At 35.5% G+C, this 21,016-nt stretch overlaps 1 protein-coding gene and 1 long non-coding RNA gene across 5 annotated transcripts; one reads left to right on the forward strand and one right to left on the reverse strand.

Annotated features, from left to right (window-relative positions):
- The first annotated feature begins 1,958 nt into the window (after positions 1 to 1,958).
- On the forward strand, positions 1,959 to 3,243 carry LOC126611580 (uncharacterized). The gene is made up of 3 exons (XR_007618905.1): positions 1,959 to 2,016; positions 2,114 to 2,229; positions 3,112 to 3,243. It is a non-coding gene; the product is annotated as an uncharacterized LOC126611580 (long non-coding RNA).
- On the reverse strand, positions 2,558 to 5,369 carry LOC126611579 (alcohol dehydrogenase 3-like). 4 transcript variants are annotated; one of them, XR_007618904.1, is made up of 7 exons: positions 4,933 to 5,345; positions 4,281 to 4,417; positions 3,999 to 4,045; positions 3,554 to 3,862; positions 3,358 to 3,440; positions 3,149 to 3,267; positions 2,558 to 2,574 (listed from the first exon to the last, which is right to left on the reverse strand). XR_007618904.1 is itself a non-coding variant. In XM_050279881.1 (6 exons), exons 2-6 carry the CDS (start codon positions 4,301 to 4,303, stop codon positions 3,226 to 3,228), a joined length of 393 nt encoding a protein of 130 aa, XP_050135838.1. In that variant the 5' UTR covers positions 4,304 to 4,417; positions 4,933 to 5,369; the 3' UTR covers positions 3,076 to 3,225. The 4 variants fall into 4 exon arrangements, 3 of the variants coding, with proteins under 3 accessions (XP_050135838.1, XP_050135837.1, XP_050135836.1); XM_050279881.1 differs by lacking the exon at positions 2,558 to 2,574 and having other exon boundaries at positions 3,076 to 3,267; positions 3,665 to 3,862; positions 4,933 to 5,369; XM_050279880.1 differs by lacking the exon at positions 2,558 to 2,574 and having other exon boundaries at positions 3,076 to 3,267; positions 4,929 to 5,348.
- Positions 5,370 to 21,016: the final 15,647 nt, after the last annotated feature.

A 21,016-nucleotide genomic window follows, 5' to 3' on the forward strand; every position in this document is an offset into this window, starting at 1 on the left:
GCGTGGATTTATCTGCCCATGTCTCCTCGTTGTTTGCTTGCTTACCATCATCCATATGGTAGCTATATATAAAAAATAGGGAGCTTTAATGAAAAGGGCTTTGACTAACTTTAATTTAACCAAAAACCACATAATAACTTTATTTAATAAAAAGGACATGAATTTTAATGAAAAAGGACACAAACTATAAGAAACAGAAGCCTAACTAAAGAGCACACGGGCTGGAAGTAAGCCCAGCGTGCAAAACAATTTTTTTTTCCAATCCTTGCCCCTGACGGAACACCACTTCCGTTAGCCAAACCGTTTAGAATTTGAATGTCATTTTGTCATCTAGTTTCTCTCTCTTTTTTTTTTTTTTTTTGTAATTTGCCGTTGGTTTCTCCTTTTTATTGTTCTTGTTTTCTTCTTGCCCTCCCCCTTGCTCCTGGAAGCCGGAAGGGACGTCTTTTTCATAGGCTTGAGAAACCCATCGATTCCCACTTCCTTTTATTATATATATATATATATATATATATATTTTTTTTTTTTTTTTTTTATTTTACTTATTTGAATTAGGTTGTTCAAATTACCAATCTCCACCTTAATTTTGTTTGCCGCTTAGAACCTGTATAAATGTTTTCTATAGGAACCCTTTCATTGAAAATTATTTCAATTTCATTTTTAGTTGGTGGGTTTAAAGATTTGCCATTGCGGTCTTGACTATTGATCGATAAAACAATGGTCCTGTAGATGATCAATATTTCAGTTTGCTTTGGTAAAAAAAGTGTGGTTTAATTTAATAAATAGTTCAGTTTGCTTTGGTAAAAAAATATGGTTTAGTTTGATAAATAGTTCAGTATGCTTTGGTAAAAAAATGTGGTTTTCTAGTTCATTTTGATAAATAGTTCAGTTTGATAAATAGTTCAGTTTGCTTTGGAAAAAAAGTGTGGTTTTCTAGTTCAGTTTGCTTTGGTAAAAAAATATGGTTCAATTTGATAAATAGTTTAGTTTGTTTTGGTAAAAATGTGTGGTTTAGTTTGATAAATAGTTCAGTTTGCTTTGGTAAAAAAATGTGGTTTTCTAGTTCACTTTAGTTTGTTTTGGTAAAAAAGTGTGGTTTAGTTTGATAAATAGTTCAGTTTGCTTTGGTAAAAAAGTGTGGTTTTCTAGTTCACTTTGATAAATAGTTCAGTTTGCTTTGGTAAAAAAATGTGGTTTTCTAATTTATTTTGATAAATAGTTCACTTTGATAAATAGTTCAGATTGATAAATAGTTTAGTTTGCTTTGGTAAAAAAATGTGGTTTAATTAGATAAATAGTTTAGTTTGCTTTGGTAAAAAAGTGTGGTTTTCTTATTCAGTTTGATAAATAGTTCAGTTTGCTTTTGTAAAAAAATATGGTTTGATTTGATAAATAGTTCAGTTTGTTTTGGTAAAAAAGTGTAGTTTTCTAGTTTACTTTGATAAATATTTCAGTTTGCTTTGGTAAAAAAGTGTGATTTAGTTTGATAAATAGTTGAGTTTGCTTTGGTAAAAAAATGTGGTTTTCTAGTTTACTTTGATAAATAGTTCAGTTTGTTTTGGTATAAAAATGTGGTTTAGTTAGATAAATAGTTCAATTTGTTTTAGTAAAAAAGTGTGGTTTTCTAGTTCAGTTTAATAAATAGTTCAGTTTGTTTTTGTAAAAAAATGTAGTTTGGTTTGATAAATGGTTCACTTTGATAAATAGTTCAATTTGATAAATAATTCAATTTGCTTTGGCAAAAAAGTGTGGTTTAGTTTGATAAATAATTCAGTTTACTTTAGTAAAAAAATATGGTTTTCTAGTTCAGTTTGATAAATAGTTCAGTTTGCTTTGGTAAAAAAGTGTGGTTTAGTTTGATAAATAGTTCAGTTTGCTTTGGAAAAAAAGTGTGGTTTTCTAGTTCAGTTTGATAAATAGTTCAGTTTGCTTTGGTAAAAAAATATGGTTCAGTTTGTTTTGGTAAAAAAATATGGTTTAGTTTAATAAATAGTTCAGTTTGCTTTGGTAAAAAATGTGGTTTTCTAGTTCAGTTTGATAAATAGTTCAATTTGTTTTGGTAAAAAAATGTGGTTTAATTAGATAAATAGTTCAATTTGCTTTGGTAAAAAAGTGTGGTTTTCTAATTCAGTTTGATAAATAGTTCAGTTTGCTTTTGTAAAAAAATATGCTTTGGTTTGATAAATAGTTCACTTTAATAAATAGTTCAGTTTGCTTTGGTAAAAAAATGTGGTTTAGTTAGATAAATAGTTCAATTTGTTTTAGTAAAAAAGTGTGGTTTTCTAGTTCAGTTTGATAAATAGTTCAGTTTGCTTTTGTAAAAAAATGTGGTTTGGTTTGATAAATAGTTCACTTTGATAAATAGTTCAATTTGATAAATAGTTCAATTTGTTTTGGTAAAAAAGTGTGGTTTGGTTTGATAAATAGTTCAATTTGCTTTAGTAAAAAAGTGTGGTTTTCTAGTTTACTTTGATAAATAGTTTAGTTTGATAAATAGTTCAGTTTAATAAATAGTTCAGTTTGCTTTGGTAAAAAAGTGTGGTTTAATTTGATAAATACTTCAGTTTGATAAACCTAATGTATAAAATGGTGTTCATAATTCGCCCTCCAAAAGATCGATTTCCCTCTTAAACCTAATGAATTGCCTACATGGCTCAATGATATACACAAGTGTGTACTTGAACATGAAACTCCACATGATGCACAGAAGAACACAGTTAGTCTTTGAAACTGCAAAGCAACCTACTACCATCCAGCGGACATGAGATTCATTCCCCTTCCTCTTTGAGCATGTGCTTCTCTTCCACTACAACATGCATTGTCAAATCAAAATCCATCCAAGTGCCAATCCAAGATGCATATGTACAAGCATCGGAACGAAGGAAGCAAATAGTATAACTTGGAACATAAACCAAAGTTACGGGAAAAGACAAATTTTAGACGCCAAGAATCCGGACAAAACAGAAAACGATGTTCTCATACATCGTTTGATAAATAGTTCAGTTTGCTTTGGTAAAAAAATGTGGTTTAGTTTGATAAATAGTTCACTTTGCTTTGGTAAAAAAGTGTGGTTCATTTTGATAAATAGTTCACTTTGCTTTGGTAAAAAAGTGTGGTTTAGTTTGATAAATAGTTCGGTTTGATAAACCTAATGTATAAATTGTGACGCAACTCACTGAGACTCCCTGCAAACAAAAACAATCACCCTCCCATCCATCATCCCTCCTATATCCTTGAACAGCCCGAAACCCTTGCACCTTCAGCAGCCTAAAATGTAACAAGATGAACAAGAAAATCCTTACACTACTCCAAACTATCCAAAAGAGCCATAACAGATGAGCAATAAGAATGACTTACAGCAAGACCAACAGCTCCTAATCCAAAGATGGCAATAGATGAACCCTTTTTCGGTTTTGCAACATTCACAGTGGCGCCAAAACCTTCAAATACACCAACAGAAACAATAATTGATTACTCCAGAAAGAAAAGTTGGAAAATCCTTAATTTCTGATTCCAACTTTTTCACTGTCAAAATGGGAGAAATCTTTCGAACCTGTGCATATTCCGCAACTAAGAACACGAACTTTGTCAAGGGGAGCAGCCGGGTTGATCTTAGCAACGGAACCAACATGACAAACAGTGTATTCACTGAAGGTAGAAGTACCTAAAAAGTGATAAATTGGTTTTCCATCCTTGGGGAACCTGGACTGGCCATCATTGATCATGGTACCCCTATCAGTATTGATCATCAACAGATCACACATGTTGCTTTCCTTCGACTTACAGTGCGCGCACTCCTTGCACTCCCCAGTGAACACAGGGAGGACGTGGTCACCTGGCTGGAGTTCAGTTACGCCCTCGCCTACGCTTTCCACAACTCTAAACACAAAATGTTAAGCAAACAAAATTTAGAAAGGTAAACAAACCGCGTAAAATGGAAGCAAATACTAAGTTAATTACAAATTATGTAGCTTTAATATTCAGAGATGTGTACATACCCTCCAGCTTCATGACCGAAAATGCGAGGAAACAGCGGTTGTTGTCCCTAGCACATAACATATATGTTTCAATTCCAACAGCTAACATTCTAAGCACGAAAATGCCTTGTATAGGATTTATCATCACATTAGACTTAGCACTCAAAATCATGCTTAACTTCACTAATCAATTGCAAGTTATGGACTAAGTACTATAAACATATGAAGGATCATGCTTAATGATGTAGTTATCGATACGCAGATATTAAAGTAGAAAATGGCATTCAAAGTTGAAGTTTTTACTTTGGCTTCCCAGAAGTAGACATCGGTGTGGCAAAGAGAGGTGAAGAGGATCTTCAAGCGAACTTCATGTTTCTACAGTGGTGCCACCTCCACTTCCTCAATTGACAGTGGCTTCCCCGCTTCCCATGCCACCGCGGCTGCAACCGAAAAATCCCAATGCGATTAGCAACAAATACATCGATAAAATCAGTATTTTTACCACAATTACCGTCAACAATATCAAGATTGACAAAATGTAATGAAATCTACAATTTATGGAAAAATTGAGACAAAAGTTCATTACAGCAGAATATTCAGTCCGCTGCCAAGTTAATTTCTTTTTAATCAATTTCGAAATTTTCGAAACTAAAATTTAACTTCTCATGAAATCCACGAAAACCAAATCCTCATCCTCATCATTACCAATTATAAACAATATTTAAAACAAAATAGAAAAATAAAACAGCAGTACGATCATGTAAACAATATTTAAAACAAAATAGATCATTGGATTCATAGAAATCTCAAGCGTTCGAGAACTAATGATGTATGAAAAAGAAATTCAACTGCAAATATTCAAAATCATAAATTGAAAACAAGAATGAAACAGCAACATGCAATTTTTTGAAAACAAAAACCAGATCGAAAGAGAAAGGTAACGTGTTATACTGACAGGGGAACTCGAGCTCCAGAGAATCGATGCTGAGAAGGTCGCCCGTGCTTATCCGATTCGATCGATTCGATAGATTTGAAAAATTGTGGAACTCAAACTGAATTGAAAACAAAAATACATATTGGGTGGAGAGATCGAGAGAGAGGGAGAGAGATTCGATCGATTCGATTGAAAAATCGAGGAATTGGAATTGAACTTGGAAATAAAAGGATTCAGATGGGTTCTTCTTTCACTTCCTTCACTTCTCTTTCTCTCTTGATGTGTCAGGAAGAAATGGGGGAGACAGACCACAGCAGAGCAGAGAGACCCATAAAGGAAGAGAGATTAAACGGAGAAATGCTTTGCCGTCAGGGGCAAAATCGGACACTCACTGTTTGGGCCATTTTATTTGGATTAATTTAGTGTTGGGCTTTGTCCTAACCATTAAATAAACTTACAACATGGTTTTTTGTTAAAACTCAAAGTTTCCAGACCCTTTTGGTTAGTTTTCCTTAAAAAATATCCATTCATTATGAAGGTTCTCTACCTTAGTAAGGATAGGTGGTACATGTGGTAGGGACCTTGCCAAACTCGGTCATACAAAATCTCGTCATTTTGAGTGGGTTTTTGCCATGCACACTAAAGGCCCAGGGTCACAAAGACTATCCACTAGAATTTTTTACGTAATAAGTTGGGGGCTTATTTTTAGCTCTACCCTTGGAATTCAATATTGATCTCACTTTGTTTTCTGTAATTCAAAAGTCACAATTTACTTCCTGGAACTCAAAACTCGTTTCACTTTACTATGTTTTCGTTTCTTCGGTCAAATTTCCATTTTGATCCCACTTTAACTCCTGCAACTCGATTTTGATCTCACTTTACCCTCTGAAACTCAAAAGTCGTCATTTTACTCCATGAAACTCAAAATTCGCTTCACATTACTTTAATTTTGTTAATTCCGTTCAAAAGCCATCAAATATACTTACATGGATTAAAAAATTCATATGTAAAAAAAAAAAGGAATATAGTAAAATGGTGAAGCAAAACCCAAAAGGAGGAGAACAACTTCCTGGCATCGTTTATGCTAACACTACCGACCCAGCCTCTCTTGTTGCGAGAACTCCCCCTCTCTTGTTCACTATCAACCCAGCCTCTCCCTCTCACTCTTTCTCCTAAGCTTAATTTGTTATCAGTGGAATTGGAGCAAATTCCATTTTGTGGGTCTGATTTGGTGCACCAAGCTAAGACTTATATTTAGCTACTCGATTTGACCCACTTTGACACCTGTAACTCAAAAGTCATTATTTTACTCTCTGAAACTTAAAAATTGTTCCACTTTACCATGTTTCCGTTCTATCAAATAGCCGTTAAAGTTTCTGACATGGATGTGTTAAATATAATATCATAGGCTTATTTTTAGCTACGTCTCCTGAAACTCGATTTTGATCACATTTTGCCTCCTGAAACTCAAAAGTTGTCATTTGATAAATTGCCACTATGCATTGTTGAATGTTAACTCATAGTGGAGATGAATTTGATTATAAATCCTCATTACGCGTTAACATTCAATAGTAAAAAAAATATTAAGTTTAAAAGAAGAAGTTAAGAATTGGGTTTTGGGGGGGGGTGGTTGATGTGCTTGAGATGCAAAGATCTAGAAAAAATAAAATTAAAAAAGGCTTATTTTTAGCTACGCTCCTTGGAGCTCAATGTTAATCTCACTTTGCCTCCTATAATTCAAATGTCATCACTTACTTTTTGAAACTCAAAATTCACTCCACTTTACTATGTTTCTGTTTCTTCTCAAATTCGCTCATATTTTATATCCTGAAACTCAAAATTTGCTCCACATTAACTTAGTTATGTTAATTCCGTTCAAAAGCCGTCAAATATGCTTAGTTTATCCTACCACTACCGACCCCATCTGGCCGGCGAGAGCTCCCTCTTCAAATAAGCATGTACGAAGTATGATTAAGTAAAGAATAGAATGAGCAACAATTGAAATAAGAAAAGAAAATATTATTATCAAATATAGAATAAAAAAAAATTAAAAACACAAATTCTTTCGGTACAACTCAAATTAAACATTGCTTTTGACATTTGCTCGAGTTTCATTCTCTATCTATCTTAAAAACCACATGGTGAAATTACAAAGTTTTTACATATTCAGAAACTAGGTGAAAAGATGAAGGAAACTAATAAGAGAAATTTTTTTACAACAGATCTGCAAATCTAATTCAATTAAATTGGTTAATAAACTTCAATAAGTAAGGTTACTCATTGATTTAATTATCAATGTAATTATCTAAACGAAACTAACCTTACTCATTAAAAGGTTTCAGTATATATTTTGCTAAGATCGTGCAACTGAAAAAAAAAAAAATCTTTAGGCCCTTTGGAGATGGCTATGGACGATGATGAAGAGGCAGAGGTACTAAAACTAACATTAGGTTAGAAGGGAGTCATCAAACTAAAATAGCAACTCAAGCTCATTATGATTCTTTATCCGCATCAGAAAGTAGGAAAAGGGTAGACATTGCCAGCCAATTTGAAAGTCAACTTTAATTCTCTGTCCCTCCTATATACCAATCAAATACAGAAAGAAAGCAAAGCAAACCACCTCGTAATTTGGATGGGTGACAATTGAGGGAGTCAATTCCAGATCATATACAAGTAAGAAAGAATTTTACTGCATCAAACATGTTTATTTCCTCCTATGCATTCAGACTAGGTAATACCATGTTCTAATTTGAGCCTCTGTGTAGTGACATTCCTAACAAAGTGTTGATCTATATAAACAAGTTGCAGTTTTACATTTTAGTTATGCAAAAATAATATGATCAGTGCTAATCTAAAGAATGACACTGGAATTGTATGATTACTGCAATAAACATAAGACATCATGTTATAGTATTCTGCTTTCTGATGGACAAGATTAATAAACCATAAAACTTTATTTGAGTTTCAGGTATAACTTCTCTCAATTTCAGTAACATTGACGCTAACTGGTTCAACTATAAAAAGTGGAAGCAGGATATTGAAATCGTGCTGAGGCTGATGGATTTTGACCTGGCTTTAAGGGAAGATGAGCCTGCGCCACTCATTGTAGACAACACAGTGGAACAGAAAACTAAGTTTGAAAAGTGGGAAAAAGCTAATCGTATGTCACTACTGATCATGAGGAAGGCAATGACTGAGTCAGTAAGAGGGGGCATTCCAAAAAGTAAGAAGGCGAAGGAATTTTGCACTTCAATTGGTGAAAAATTCAAGGAGTAAGACAAGGCAGAAACAAGTAATTTCCTCACCAAACTCACCACAATGAAGTTTAATGTAGGGGTGGGCATAAAAACTGCCAAACCGAAAAACCGAATCGAACCGTGACAAAAAAAACCTTAAAAAAACTACGTTGACCAAAAAAGTCAAAACCGGAACAAAAATTGAACCGAACCAAACCGTTTCAATTGGAAGTAAGGGAATTATTGATTTTTGATTGGTGGCTTTGGACCACACACATACCTTCTCTCTCTCACTCCTGTGCTCTCTCTCTCTCTCTCGGTTTTCACTCTCTCTCTTCCCTCTTTGTACGAACAAGCTTCAACTCACCCCAAACCTTGCAGATCGAGGGTGTAATTGTCACCATTATGTTCCTTGTGATGCTACGAATCGTTTGACACCAGTTTCAGGTAAGTAATCATTCGAAAACTCGTAAACCCATAACCAAAAATTTCATGCATTGTTCACACTCAGGTAAAATCTTGTGTTTTAGGGAAATCTAACTTATAGGAAGCTTTATGAGATCCTCACGAGTCTCGGGGTAGCTCGTTCGAGGAATTTGGACGTCATGATCACGAGAAACATCGAGTTGCAGTTTGGGTCGGAATTTCGAAGCTTCCCCGACGTGATTTCGTGAGATTTGAAGCTTCAAATAGGTATAACACCATTCTTCTCACTCTAAGCTTTCATTTGGTTCAAATTTCATGAAAAATGGTTGAGAAACGAGTGAAAATAGTGAGTTTAAAATTTTACCCAGTTTTTCGGCGGCAGGCGACTCGCTGGGGACGAAGATGGAATATTCCGTCAGTTTGGACAGAATATTCTCACGGTGTCAGTTAGATTAGACGAAATCTGTTAGGTTTAACGGAATATTCCCTAACGGTGGTTAGGGAATCCGTCAGGTTTGGGCCGCGCGTGGGGGCGCGTTTTGCCGTGCCCTTGCCGGCACGTGAGAGATCCAAAAATATTTCTAAAAATATGGGGATGATCTTGAGGTTATGTAGATCATTGTGGTATATTCATATACCCATTTTGAGCAATGTATGAGAAGTTATTAGCTAATTTTGCCTATGTGCTTTAAAATAACGTTTTTATAGTTAATTCGCATATAGGTGAGACTTATCCCGAGGACGAGCGTATCCACGGGCAACTTAGGGGTTACGACTGATGTGAAAAATAAGTCAACACACAAAATTAAACCCTCTTTTTATCAATTGTAGCAAAGTATGTAAATAGGGATCGTTCTAGACCGGAGATTAGGAGGGATTGCTAAACACTTGAAAACTGACTTAGAAATGTAAAAACAAAGTTTAAAGCACTAGATTAGACTTAAAAAATGCAAAACTAAACTCTAAAACACTAAAACGAACCAAAAGAATCAAAACAGCAACCAAACACTCAAAACTGCCTAAAAACCACTTTCTGGGCAGTTTTGAACACAAAGCATCAAATTGGACGAATTTGGGTTTTAACTTGTACCAAAACACTTAAAAACATAAAACAACACACTTTCCAATTAATCTAGGAATTCAAAATAATTGGGGATTTGATTTGGACGAAAATAAACTTAAATGGCAGATTGTAAGAGAAACAGATTGTAATACAAAGTTATGAAGAATCAATGGATGATGGAATGGCTAAGGGGTTCTTCTCCACACATGTAATATATGCAACGTAAATCAATTTCCAGTTATCAATTCAATAAGTTATGAACCTCAACACTCCAAGTTAATTAGGTTCGCTTAAATTAACCTTCAGATTTCCCTAGGATCATTGAATTGGATGAATATGCATCGCAAACAAATTATTCCTAACAAGTTCTTTATATGAACAGCATGATAAAGACACAAGTTATAATCATTACGTTCTATGGAAATCATAAGCATCGACAAGACATTCGTAACTATGAAAAACATGATACTCTTGCCAGGAATCTACTTAACACGATCGTGACTAGCGACCTTCACTACTTACGAATATAAATTCATAACGATTAGGTGAAACAAATTTATATCCTAGCATCAAATTCAAGCATGCAAATTAAGCGTGCACTCTCAATCAACATACAAGAATAAGTTCTAAATCAAATGGTTAAGCAAATTGTATTCACGACTTATGTAACAATAACTGGAAGTAATCAACTCATTTCGCATATATAATCATGGTTTTGAATACACCCTTAGCCAAAAACAAAATTAGCCAATCATACTTAAAGCAAAACAAAGATTACATGAATTAGACATTAAAATCCAAAGAAAGAAAACACCTAGAATGCTCCAACTTGGCAGCAAGTGCATCCAAGATTCCTCCTTTCCCTTGCTTGCGGTAGATTGGGTTATGGACAGGTTTTGGGTAGTTTTATGGTGTAGAATGGATGGGGAATGATATGGAAAGGTTTAGGGTGAGTGTGGATGAGTGTTTGATGGTTGGAAGGTGGTAGAGAACTCGGCAAAGATGGTGGAATAAGGTGGAGTGGCTGTTATGTTTTCTGGGCACTAGAATGGTGTTTTTGGGGTGTTTTGCTGCCTAGGGTGAGTATGGACGAATTTTCTGCATGAATGATGAATATGGGAGGTTCAACCCTTTGCCAAGGGTTGTAAACATGTATATATAGGCCCCAAAAACCCTAGAGAATCAGATTAGGCAGTGGGGAAATGCACAGCAAGGAGGGTGAATTTGTGGTGTGCAATGGTCCAAGGATGAAAATGGAGCAATGATGCAAAGTATGGAGGGTAAAATGGAGTGGTATTTCAGCTAGGGAGCATGAATGATTGTGTTCATTGCATGGAAATGAAAAGGGGAGGTGAAATGTTTCAGAAATTAGTTAAAGGTGCAGCAACATGTGTTGCACAAGACATTGGATCCCAAATGTGGATGATGGAGCATCAATTGGTGCATGGAATGGTTGTGAAAGTTGTGTGAAATCAGATGGGTGAAGGGAACAAGAGGTATGCAGCAATTGAGTGTGATAATTGAGTGTATTGGGGCATGAAATCAGAAATATTTTAGGGGACAAGGATGATTAAGCATGCATGGGAATCCAAAGGGAATGCAATGTGGATTGCACGGCAAGGATGCTCTTGTTCTTTTGTGGCTGAATTCATGATCCTTTGTACACTAATTCTTCACATTCTTAACCTCTTTAAGTCTTCAATTTCGTCCAAACCTTAGTTCCAAATATGTGACATGCATTCCAAGCTCCATTTTGCTCCAAAATGCTTCAAAATGCATCTTCTTGCCTAATTTGTCCTTAAAATCTGAAAACACATGAAAATGACTTTAAACATTAAAATAACTAAGGAAACACGACATAAATGCACAAGAACAAGCCAACTAAGTCGCATAAATATGCTCCTATCAACGACCCGTCGACATATTAGTGAGTGGGCTTTTGTTTTCAATATATATTTATATACTTGATATATTTCCCAGAAATGCATTTTTAAGGAAAGTATGCTTTGAAATAATATGTCAAATGCTTCTATATTTTGAATATGCATATATATATAATAAATGTGGTGCTGTGGAGGCACAGGTGAGTTCAGGTAAGTTATGTTTGGTTGTGTGAATCATCGATGATGTGATATGTGATATGTGATTAAGTAATGTTGAGCTCATAAAGCTGCACCTAGGGTGATTGTGAATTAGCCAGAGATATGAAGTACAGACCTGTTTATTTACGTCACCTCCCGCACTATATGCTCGTATTGGATCAAACTTAAGTGCACAGTCTTGTTGTACAGACCTTATTATGGTTCTGACTTGTAGGTGACTAGCGATTTATCGCCCGGCTATTATGAGAGAATAGAATTGAGCATAATTATATTTCACCCAATCTTGTCGTACAGACCCTTCTTAGGGGTTTCGACTTATGTGCAGTATATTGCCGTATAGGTCATTGTAGTGACTCTGGCTAGAGTGACTTTGAGCTATGAATTCAGTCATACAGACTACCACAGGGGTTCCGGCTAACATATCACATTTCTATGAAATTATTCTTACCTGAATTATTTACTCTGTTATATCTTGGCATGGTATATATACCTATGAATATGATTATGTGAAGCATGAACTAAATTGATATGATTTCAAATATATATATATATATATATATATATATATATATATATATGTATGTATGTATGTATGTATGTATATGCTTATATCTTGATTATAGGAAAAATTATACATGTTTTACCGCGAGGGGTTAGTATATTGATAAATGAAATGAATTAGTAAAACATTTGTTTTTGCCCATTTACGTTTTCTGTTTTGCGCCCCTCCAGGTTTTAAGTAAGTTTGCTGTCGGTAACTCGGGATCGTCGGCAGTTCTGACCTATTTGAATAATAGTAGGACATTCCTAGTACTGTGTAACTAGTACTTGTCCTACTGGACTGCACCTAGACTTTATGCTCTGATTAGAAGTGTTCATTGTTGTAACTAACTCCTATCACTTTCGTTTAGTAGTGCACTCTAGTAAGCTGGTTTTTAATTATTCGTATATTTGCTATCTTTATCACTTCCGTATTGTGCACATGGCTACGTCACTCCCACGTGATGGCCAACATGCCTTGACCTCGGTCGGGGTGTGTCAGTTTGGTATCAGAGCTTAGGTTTAGCAATCCTGTATAATTCTTGAATGTTCTAATCCTTGTGATGTCTTATGTCAGAACTATGCCGCCTCGTAGAGAGCCCCGTCAACCAGCTGAATCTAGTTTCCCTAATATTGCTTAATTAGGGGAAGTTATAGTTTCTGTCATTCAGACAACATTCCGTACTCTCCAGATGACACCTCTTGAGACAGTTCATAATCTGAAGTTGACTCACTTCATGGGTAATTAAGGTCATGAGGGGGACAGCCCCAGCAGGGAGAGATTGCTGCTAGTAGTGCAGGATCTTCGAGGCAGTCGGGTCAGCAGATGCAGGGACATGGTATTCATGCCAACAGAAGTCGCGGTGGACGACAGCAGAGTCAGGGGCGTATCCACAACATGTCACTACAAGATGCCCAGAATAATCCAGATTTAATCATGAGTACGTTAAATATTCTTGGTCATTTTGTTAAAGTGTTGATTGATTGTGATGATACACATTCTGTTATTTCTCATACATTTGCTTAAGTGACACAACCCCATCCTACACCTCTAGGATATAATTTAGAATTTTCTAAGCCTAGAGGGGATAACTGTTTTGTGGATTGGGTATATCCAGGATGTCCAGTGATAGTAGAGGGTATTATTATGCCGGCTAATCTTATGTCGTTGGATATTATGGATTTTGATGTGATTTTGGGCATTGATTGGTTGCACTATAATCGTGCCAAGATAGATTGTTATGGGAAGACAGTCACATTTCATTGTCCTAGATTACCTAAAGTTACATTTGTAGGAGAGCCTAGTGGAGTGAGGCATGGTATTATTTCAGCCATGAAAGCAATGAGATTGTTGTCGAAAGGTTGTCAGGGATATTTGGCTCATGTGGTGTTGAATGTTGATACTCCTAGTAGTGTGGAGGATGTTTGTGTGGTTATATAATTTCCGGATGTATTCCCTAAGGATCTGCCTGGATTGCCACCAGATAGAGAGTTGGAGTTTGTTATTGATCTGCTTCTAGGTACCAATCCTATATCCCTGACTCCTTACAGAATGGCTCATGCTGAATTAAGAGAATTGAAAGTGCAGTTGCAAGAGTTAGTGGATAAAGGTTTTATTCAGCCGAGTACTTCACTTTGGGGAGCTCCAATTTTATTTGTGAGGAAGAAAGATGGAACTTTAAGGCTGTGCATTGATTATAGGCAATTGAATCGGGTAACTATTAAAAACCATTATCCATTGCCTCGTATAGATGATTTGTTTGATCAACTCAGAGGTGTCTGTGTATTTTCTAAGATTGACTTGAGTTCAGGATTCTACCAGTTGAAGATTAAAAATGAAGATGTCCCTAAAACCGCATTCAGGACTCGATATGGTCATTATGAGTTTCTTGTGATGCCATTCGGGTTAACTAATGCACCAGCAGCTTTTATGGATTTGATGAATCGAGTGTTCCAACCATATTTGGATAGGTTTTTTTTATTGTCTTCATTGACAATATCCTGGTATACTCTAAGTCTAAGGCTGAGCATGCTAAACATCTGAATTTGGTGTTGAGCAGTTTGAGGGAACACCAATTATCTGCTAAGTTTAGCAAATGTGAATTTTGGTTGAATCAAGTATCATTTCTGGGACATGTCGTTTCTGCTTAAGGCATTCAAGTGGATTCCCAGAAGGTAGCAACTGTGGAGAATTGGGAGCAACCTCGAACCGTCACCGAGGTACGGAGTTTTCTTGGCTTAGTAAGCTATTCTAGACGGTCGTTAAGGATTTTTCAGTGATTGCTCTGCCACTGACGAGGTTGACTCGAAAGGATATTAAGTTTGAGTGGGATAATAAATGTGAACAAAGTTTCCAACAGTTGAAGTACTATCTCACTCATGCACATGTTCTAGCACTTCCAGATGATAGTGGTAATTATGAGGTTTATAGTGATGCTTCTCTGAATGGTTTGGGTTGTGTATTGATGCAACATGGCAGGGTAATCGCTTATGCTTCGAGGCAGTTGAAACCTCATGAGAAGAATTACCCTACACATGATTTGGAGTTAGCGGCTATCATCTTTGCTTTGAAGATTTGGAGACATTATCTTTATGGTGAGAAATGTAAGATCTTCACAGATCATAAGAGTCTCCAGTATCTGTTTACTTAGAGAGATCTTAATCTTCGTCAGAGGAGGTGGATTGAGTTACTTAGTGACTATGATTGCACGATTAAGTACCATCCTGGTCGTGTAAATGCAGTGGTTGATGCACTTAGTAGGACAACTCCAGCTAGACTTAATGCCATATATGATTGTCATGTTCATCTTTTAGCAAGTTTGAGGTCCACGGGTGTGGAGCTAGAAGTGGAAGATCGAGGAGAAGCCTTGCTTGCTAACTTCTAGGTTAGGCCAGTTTTAGTTGATCATGTGATTGAGGCTCAGATGATTGATGAGGAGACCCAGGAAATAATTCAAGCAATGAACCAAGGTAAAAAAAAAGATTTTGAGATTCGAGAAATTGATGGCATGCTTATGCAAGAAAGCAGGATGTATGTGCCGAATAATGCAGAATTAAAGAAAGAAATTTTGGATAAAGCACATATTTCGGCATATGAGATGCATCCAGGAAGCACTAAGATGTATCATACCATTAGACCATTTTATTATTGGCCTGGTATGAAAAGAGAAATTGCCGAATATGTGAGTAGGTGTGCCATTTGCCAACAGGTTAAAGCTGAAAGAAAGAAGTCGTTTGGATTGATGCAGCCACTTCCCGTTCCACAGTGGAAATGAGAAAATATTACTATGGATTTTGTGTACAAGCTCCCTCGTACCCCGAATGGTTATGATGGCATTTAGGTGATAGTTGATCGGCTTACGAAGACAACGTATTTTATTCCAATGAGGGAGAAGTATTCGTTAAGCCGATTAGCTAAGTTATTTATATCATAGATTGTGAAGTATCATGGTCTGCCAGTTAATATTATTTCGGATCAAGATCCCAGATTTGCTTCCAAGTTCTGGATAGCATTCCAGAAAGCTCTTGGTACGAGATTGCTTTATCATACGACATATCATCCTTAGACAGATGGACAATCTGAGAGGACTATTCAGACATTAGAGGATATGTTGAGATCTTCAGTGCTGCAGTTTGGAGATAGTTGGCATGATTGTTTGGATTTGATGGAGTTTGCCTACAACAACAGTTATCATTCGAGCATTGGTATGACACCATTTGAGGCACTTTATAGGAAATCTTGTCGTACGCCTCTATGTTGGTCAGAGGTTGGCAAAAGAGTTTTAGTGGGCCCTGAGATCGTGGATGTGACTACACAAAATGTTCAGGTAATTAAGCCTAACATGAAAGCGGCCTAAGATCGACAAAAGAGCTTAGCAAACAAGCATGCCACTGATCGGAAGTATAATGTAGGTGATTGGATATTTCTGAAGCTATCACCTTGGAAAAGTGTTGTACGATTTGGAAAGAAAGGAAAGTTGAGTCCTAGGTACATTGGACCATATTTGATCACCGAGCGAGTTGGTGAAGTTGCTTATAGGCTTGAGTTGCCTCCAAAGTTGTCCAAGGTACACGATGTGTTTCATGTTTCGATGCTTCGACATTATGTTTCAGATCCTGCACATGTGATTCCTCCTCAACCTTTAGAAATCAATTCAGACTTGACTTATGAAGAGGAACCAGTGACTCTATTAGATTGGAAGGATAAAGAACTAAGGAACAAGACAGTTCATCTGGTTAAAGTGTTATGGATAAATCATTCAGTGGAATAAGCTACTTGGGAGACAGAGGATCGGATGAGAGAGATGTATCCATGATTGTTTTATGATTATTAGTGGATGTATTTGTTATGTATAATTTCGAGGACGAAATTTTATAAGGTGGGGAGATTGTCACAACCCGTCCCACATTTATATTTATCGACAACATGAATTGACGAGAATACCCTTGGACGTTAATTTGTATTCTGTAATTTAAGTTGGTTTATGACCCATTTATTATTTTCCCTAAGTTTTTGGACCCAATTGGAAGTAAGGGAATTATTGATTTTTGATTGGCGGCTTTGGACCACACACATACCTTCTCTCTCTTTGTTTTCACTCTCTCTCTTCCCTTTTTGTACGGACAAGCTTCAACTCACCTCAAACCTTGCAGATCGAGGGTGTAATTGTCACCATTGTGTTCCTTGTGATGCTACGAATCGTTTGACACCAGTTTCAGGTAAGGAATCCTTCGAAAACTCGTGAACCCGTAACCAAAAATTTCATGCACTGTTCACACTCAGGTAAAATCTTGTGTTTTAGTGAAATCTAAGCTTATAGGAATCTTAATGAGGTCCTCAAAAGTCTCGGGGTAGCTCGTTCGAGGAATTTGGACGTCGGGATCACGAGAAACGTCAAGTTGCAGTTTTGGTCAGAATTTCGAAGCTTCACCGACGTGATTTCGTGAGATTTGAAGCTTCAAATAGGTATAACGCCATTCTTTTCACTCTAAGCTTTCATTTGGTTCAAATTTCATGAAAAATGGTTGAGAAATGAGTGAGAATAATGAGTTTAAAGTTTTACCCAGTTTTCCTGCGGTCGGCAACTCGCTGGGGACGAAGATGGAATATTCCGTCAGTTTGGATGGAATTTTCTCACGGTGTCAGTTAGATTAGACGGAATCTGTTAGGTTTAACGGAATATTCCCTAACGGTGGTTAGGGAATCCGTCAGGTTTGGGCCGCGTGTGGGGGCGCGTTTTGCCGTGTCCCTGCCGGCACGTGGCGGCGCGTGGGAGGTCCAAAAATATTTCTAAAAATATGGGGATGATCCTGAGGTTGTGTAGATTACTGTGGTATATTCATATACCCATTTTGAGTAATGTATGAGAAGTTATTAGCTAGTTTTGCCTCTATGCTTTAAAATAACGTTTTTATAGTTAATTCGCATATAGGTGAGACTTATCCCGAAGACGAGCGTATCCATGGGCAACTTGAGGGTTACGACCCGTCGATATATTAGTGAGTGGGCTTTTGTTTTCAGTATATATTTATATACTTGATATATTTCCCAAAAATACATTTTTAAGGAAAGTATGCTTTGAAATAATATGCCAAATGCTTCTATATTTTGAATATGCATTGCATGGTTGCATATATTATAATAAATGTGGTGTTGTGGAGGCACATGTGAGTTCAGGTAAGTTATGTTTGGTTGTGTGAGTCATCGATGATGTGATATGTGATATGTGATTAAGTAATGTTGAGCTCATAAAGCTGCATCTAGAGTGATTGTGAATTAGCCAGAGATATGAAGTACAAGCCTATTTATTTACGTCACCTCCCGCACTATATGCTCATATTGGATCCAACTTAAGTGCACAGTCTTGTTGTACAGACCTTCTTATGGTTCCGACTCGTTATTGACTAGCGATTTATCGCCCGGCTATTATGAGAGAATATAATTGAGCATAATTATATTTCACCCAATTTTGTCGTACAAACCTTTCTTAGGGGTTTCGACTTATGTGCAGTATATTGCCATATAGATCATTGTAGTGACTCCGGCTAGAGTGACTTTGAGCTATGAATTCAGTCGTACAGACTACCACAGGGGTTCCAGCTAACATATCACATTTTTATGAAATTATTCTTACATGAATTGTTTACTGTATTATATCTTGGCATGGTATATATACCTATGAATATGATTATGTGAAGTATGAATTGAATTGAATTGATATGATTTCAGATATATATATATATATATATATATATATATATATATATATGTATATGCTTATATCTTGATTATGGGAAAAATCATACATGTTTTACAGCGAAGGGTTAGTATATTGATAAATGAAATGAATTTGTAAAATATTTGTTTTTGCCCACTCAAGTTTTCTGTTTTGCGCCCCTCCAGGTTTTAAGTAAGCTTGCTGTTAATGGCTCGGGATTGTCGGCAGTTCTGACCTATTTGAATAATAGTAGGACATTCCTAGTACTGTGTAACTAGTACTTGTCCTACTGGACTGCATCTAGACTTTATGCTCTGATGAGGAGTGTTCAATGTTGTAACTAATTTCTATCACTTTCGTTTAGTAGTGCACTCTAGTAAGCTGATTTATAATTATTTGTATATTTGCTATCTTTATCACTTCTACACTGTGCACATGGCTATGTCACTCTCACGTGACAGCCAGCATGCCTTGACCTCGGTTGGGGTGTGTTAAAAAAAGTTGACGATGAGGCTTCTCTTAATAACACTTTTGATACACAATACTTACTTAAGGAGGACAAAATAGGAAAAAAAAGGGAAAAAAAGTTGATAAGGAGGCTTCTCTTAATAATGGTATAGAAAAAATATATACACTTATTAAGAGAAATTGTTCACACACACAAAGTATGTGCTCTCTGCTAGTATATATATAATAATAACCCATTACAGATTCCAACACACACACACACATGTATATATCTAAAACAAATAATTAAATAAATAAAAAATTAAAAAAATTAATTTAATTAATTCGGTTCGGTTCGATTTCCAAACCTCAAAAACTGAAACCGAACCATTCAGATTTCGGTTCGGTTAGGTTTGACAGTTTGGTTCGATTTTTTTTTGGCCTCGATCCGGTTCGGTTGTCGGTTTTTTTCGGTTTTTAGTTTTTTGAACCCACCCCTAGAATGTACAAACAAGGGGTTAATTGGCTGATTTCAAATAGTTTATAGGGTTAATTTACCAAAAAAAATAGTTCATGCGGTCAATTTCGACTGAGATAATAGTTTAAGGGGTTAAACGGCAGTTTACCCTTTTTCATGAGTGAAGAGTTAAGATTTAACTAATTAATATTTAGTTAAATTTCAATCGCTTACATGTCACAACCTAATCTTAATTTGTCTCAACTTTGAACCTCGTAATAATTAAACCTTTCCAATCATCTTCTTTGCTCACGTGGGTTACATTTTCTTTGAAAATTCTATTACGCTGTAGTGTATTACAACAACGGGTGATACGAAGTAAAGCTTTTACCTAAATATTTTTATAAATTTCATAGGGAGCTTTCAAGATAACTTTTTAGTCATTTAATTTAAAAAATAGAAAACTTCATTTTAATCCTTGGCAAAGATGACCTTTTGATTAAAACCATGAGTAAGATCAAAATCTAATTTTAGTCCTTGATACATTAATAACCTCATTTATTAATTATATTTTGATTTTTTAATTATTTATCTTTTTCTTTCTAATTTTTAATGTATTAATTTTATTTCATTATAATTCTTATTTTCATTTCATTCATTGTAATATATTTTGTTGTGAACATTTAGATAAACTAATTTTTGTTATACAATATATTTTGATGTACTTTATCTTCTTCATTTAGGTATATTAAATTCATTATAATACATTTCGGTGCATACGTTTGGGTACACACATTTCGGTACATATATTTCGATACAAATATTTAGGTGCATTAATTCAATATAATACATTTTCGGTACTAACATTTCGGTACACACATTTAGGTACATTAATTTAATATTAATACATTTCGGTGCATATATTTAGGTACATACATTTCGGTACTAGCATTTAGGTATATTAATTGAGTCTTTCAAATTTGAAGAATGTTAAATAAAATTAATAAATTAAAAAACTCTTTTTTGGTCAAAAAATAAATTAAAATTTGTGTATTAATAAATTTAAATATTTAATGGGTGACATTAACATTAATTATTTTGAATTAAGGACACATTGGGGACTAAAATCAATATTTAATCTAACACCAGGTTTTTTTAAAATTTTAATCTTCTTGAAGGATTAAAGTTCAAAACCCCCTTTAAAATTTGATGTGAAAGTTTGGAGATGCTCTAAGTCCTAAAATGCAATTATTCTTTTAAGGACTAATCGGATAAATGGTCCCCGTGGTCATAAGGTATTCGGATGATAGCCCCTGTGGTAAAAAAATTCGAATTTAAACCCTTGTGGTCACAGTCTGTTATGATTTAAACCCCTATGGTCTAAGTCTGTTAGGATTTATGCATTTCTGTCATTCCTTTATTAGGTTTAGGTTGGCCAAATCTGATAAATGGTCCCCGTGGTCATAAGGAATTCGGAAGATAGCCCCTGTGGTAGAAAAAATTCGGATTTAAACTCCTATGGTCTAAGTCTATTAGGATTTATGCCTGAAATTAGAGGTTCTGTCATTCTTTCGTTAAGCTTACAGGTGGAGCAAAGTTTCTCTGAGTATCTATCA

The sequence above is a fragment of the Malus sylvestris genome, chromosome 17 (genome assembly GCF_916048215.2).
Source record: "Malus sylvestris chromosome 17, drMalSylv7.2, whole genome shotgun sequence".
In the NCBI taxonomy this organism is placed as follows: Eukaryota; Viridiplantae; Streptophyta; class Magnoliopsida; order Rosales; family Rosaceae; genus Malus; species Malus sylvestris.

Coding starts and splice junctions, on each gene's coding strand:
- LOC126611579 (XM_050279880.1), bottom strand. CDS start 4,303: ATGTCTACTTCTGGGAAGCCAAA. Junction 3,441..3,553: donor TAGTTGCGGAATATGCACAG/GTTCGAAAGATT, acceptor GTGTATTTGAAG/GTTTTGGCGCCACTGTGAAT. Junction 3,268..3,357: donor TAGGAGCTGTTGGTCTTGCT/GTAAGTCATTCT, acceptor GTTACATTTTAG/GCTGCTGAAGGTGCAAGGGT.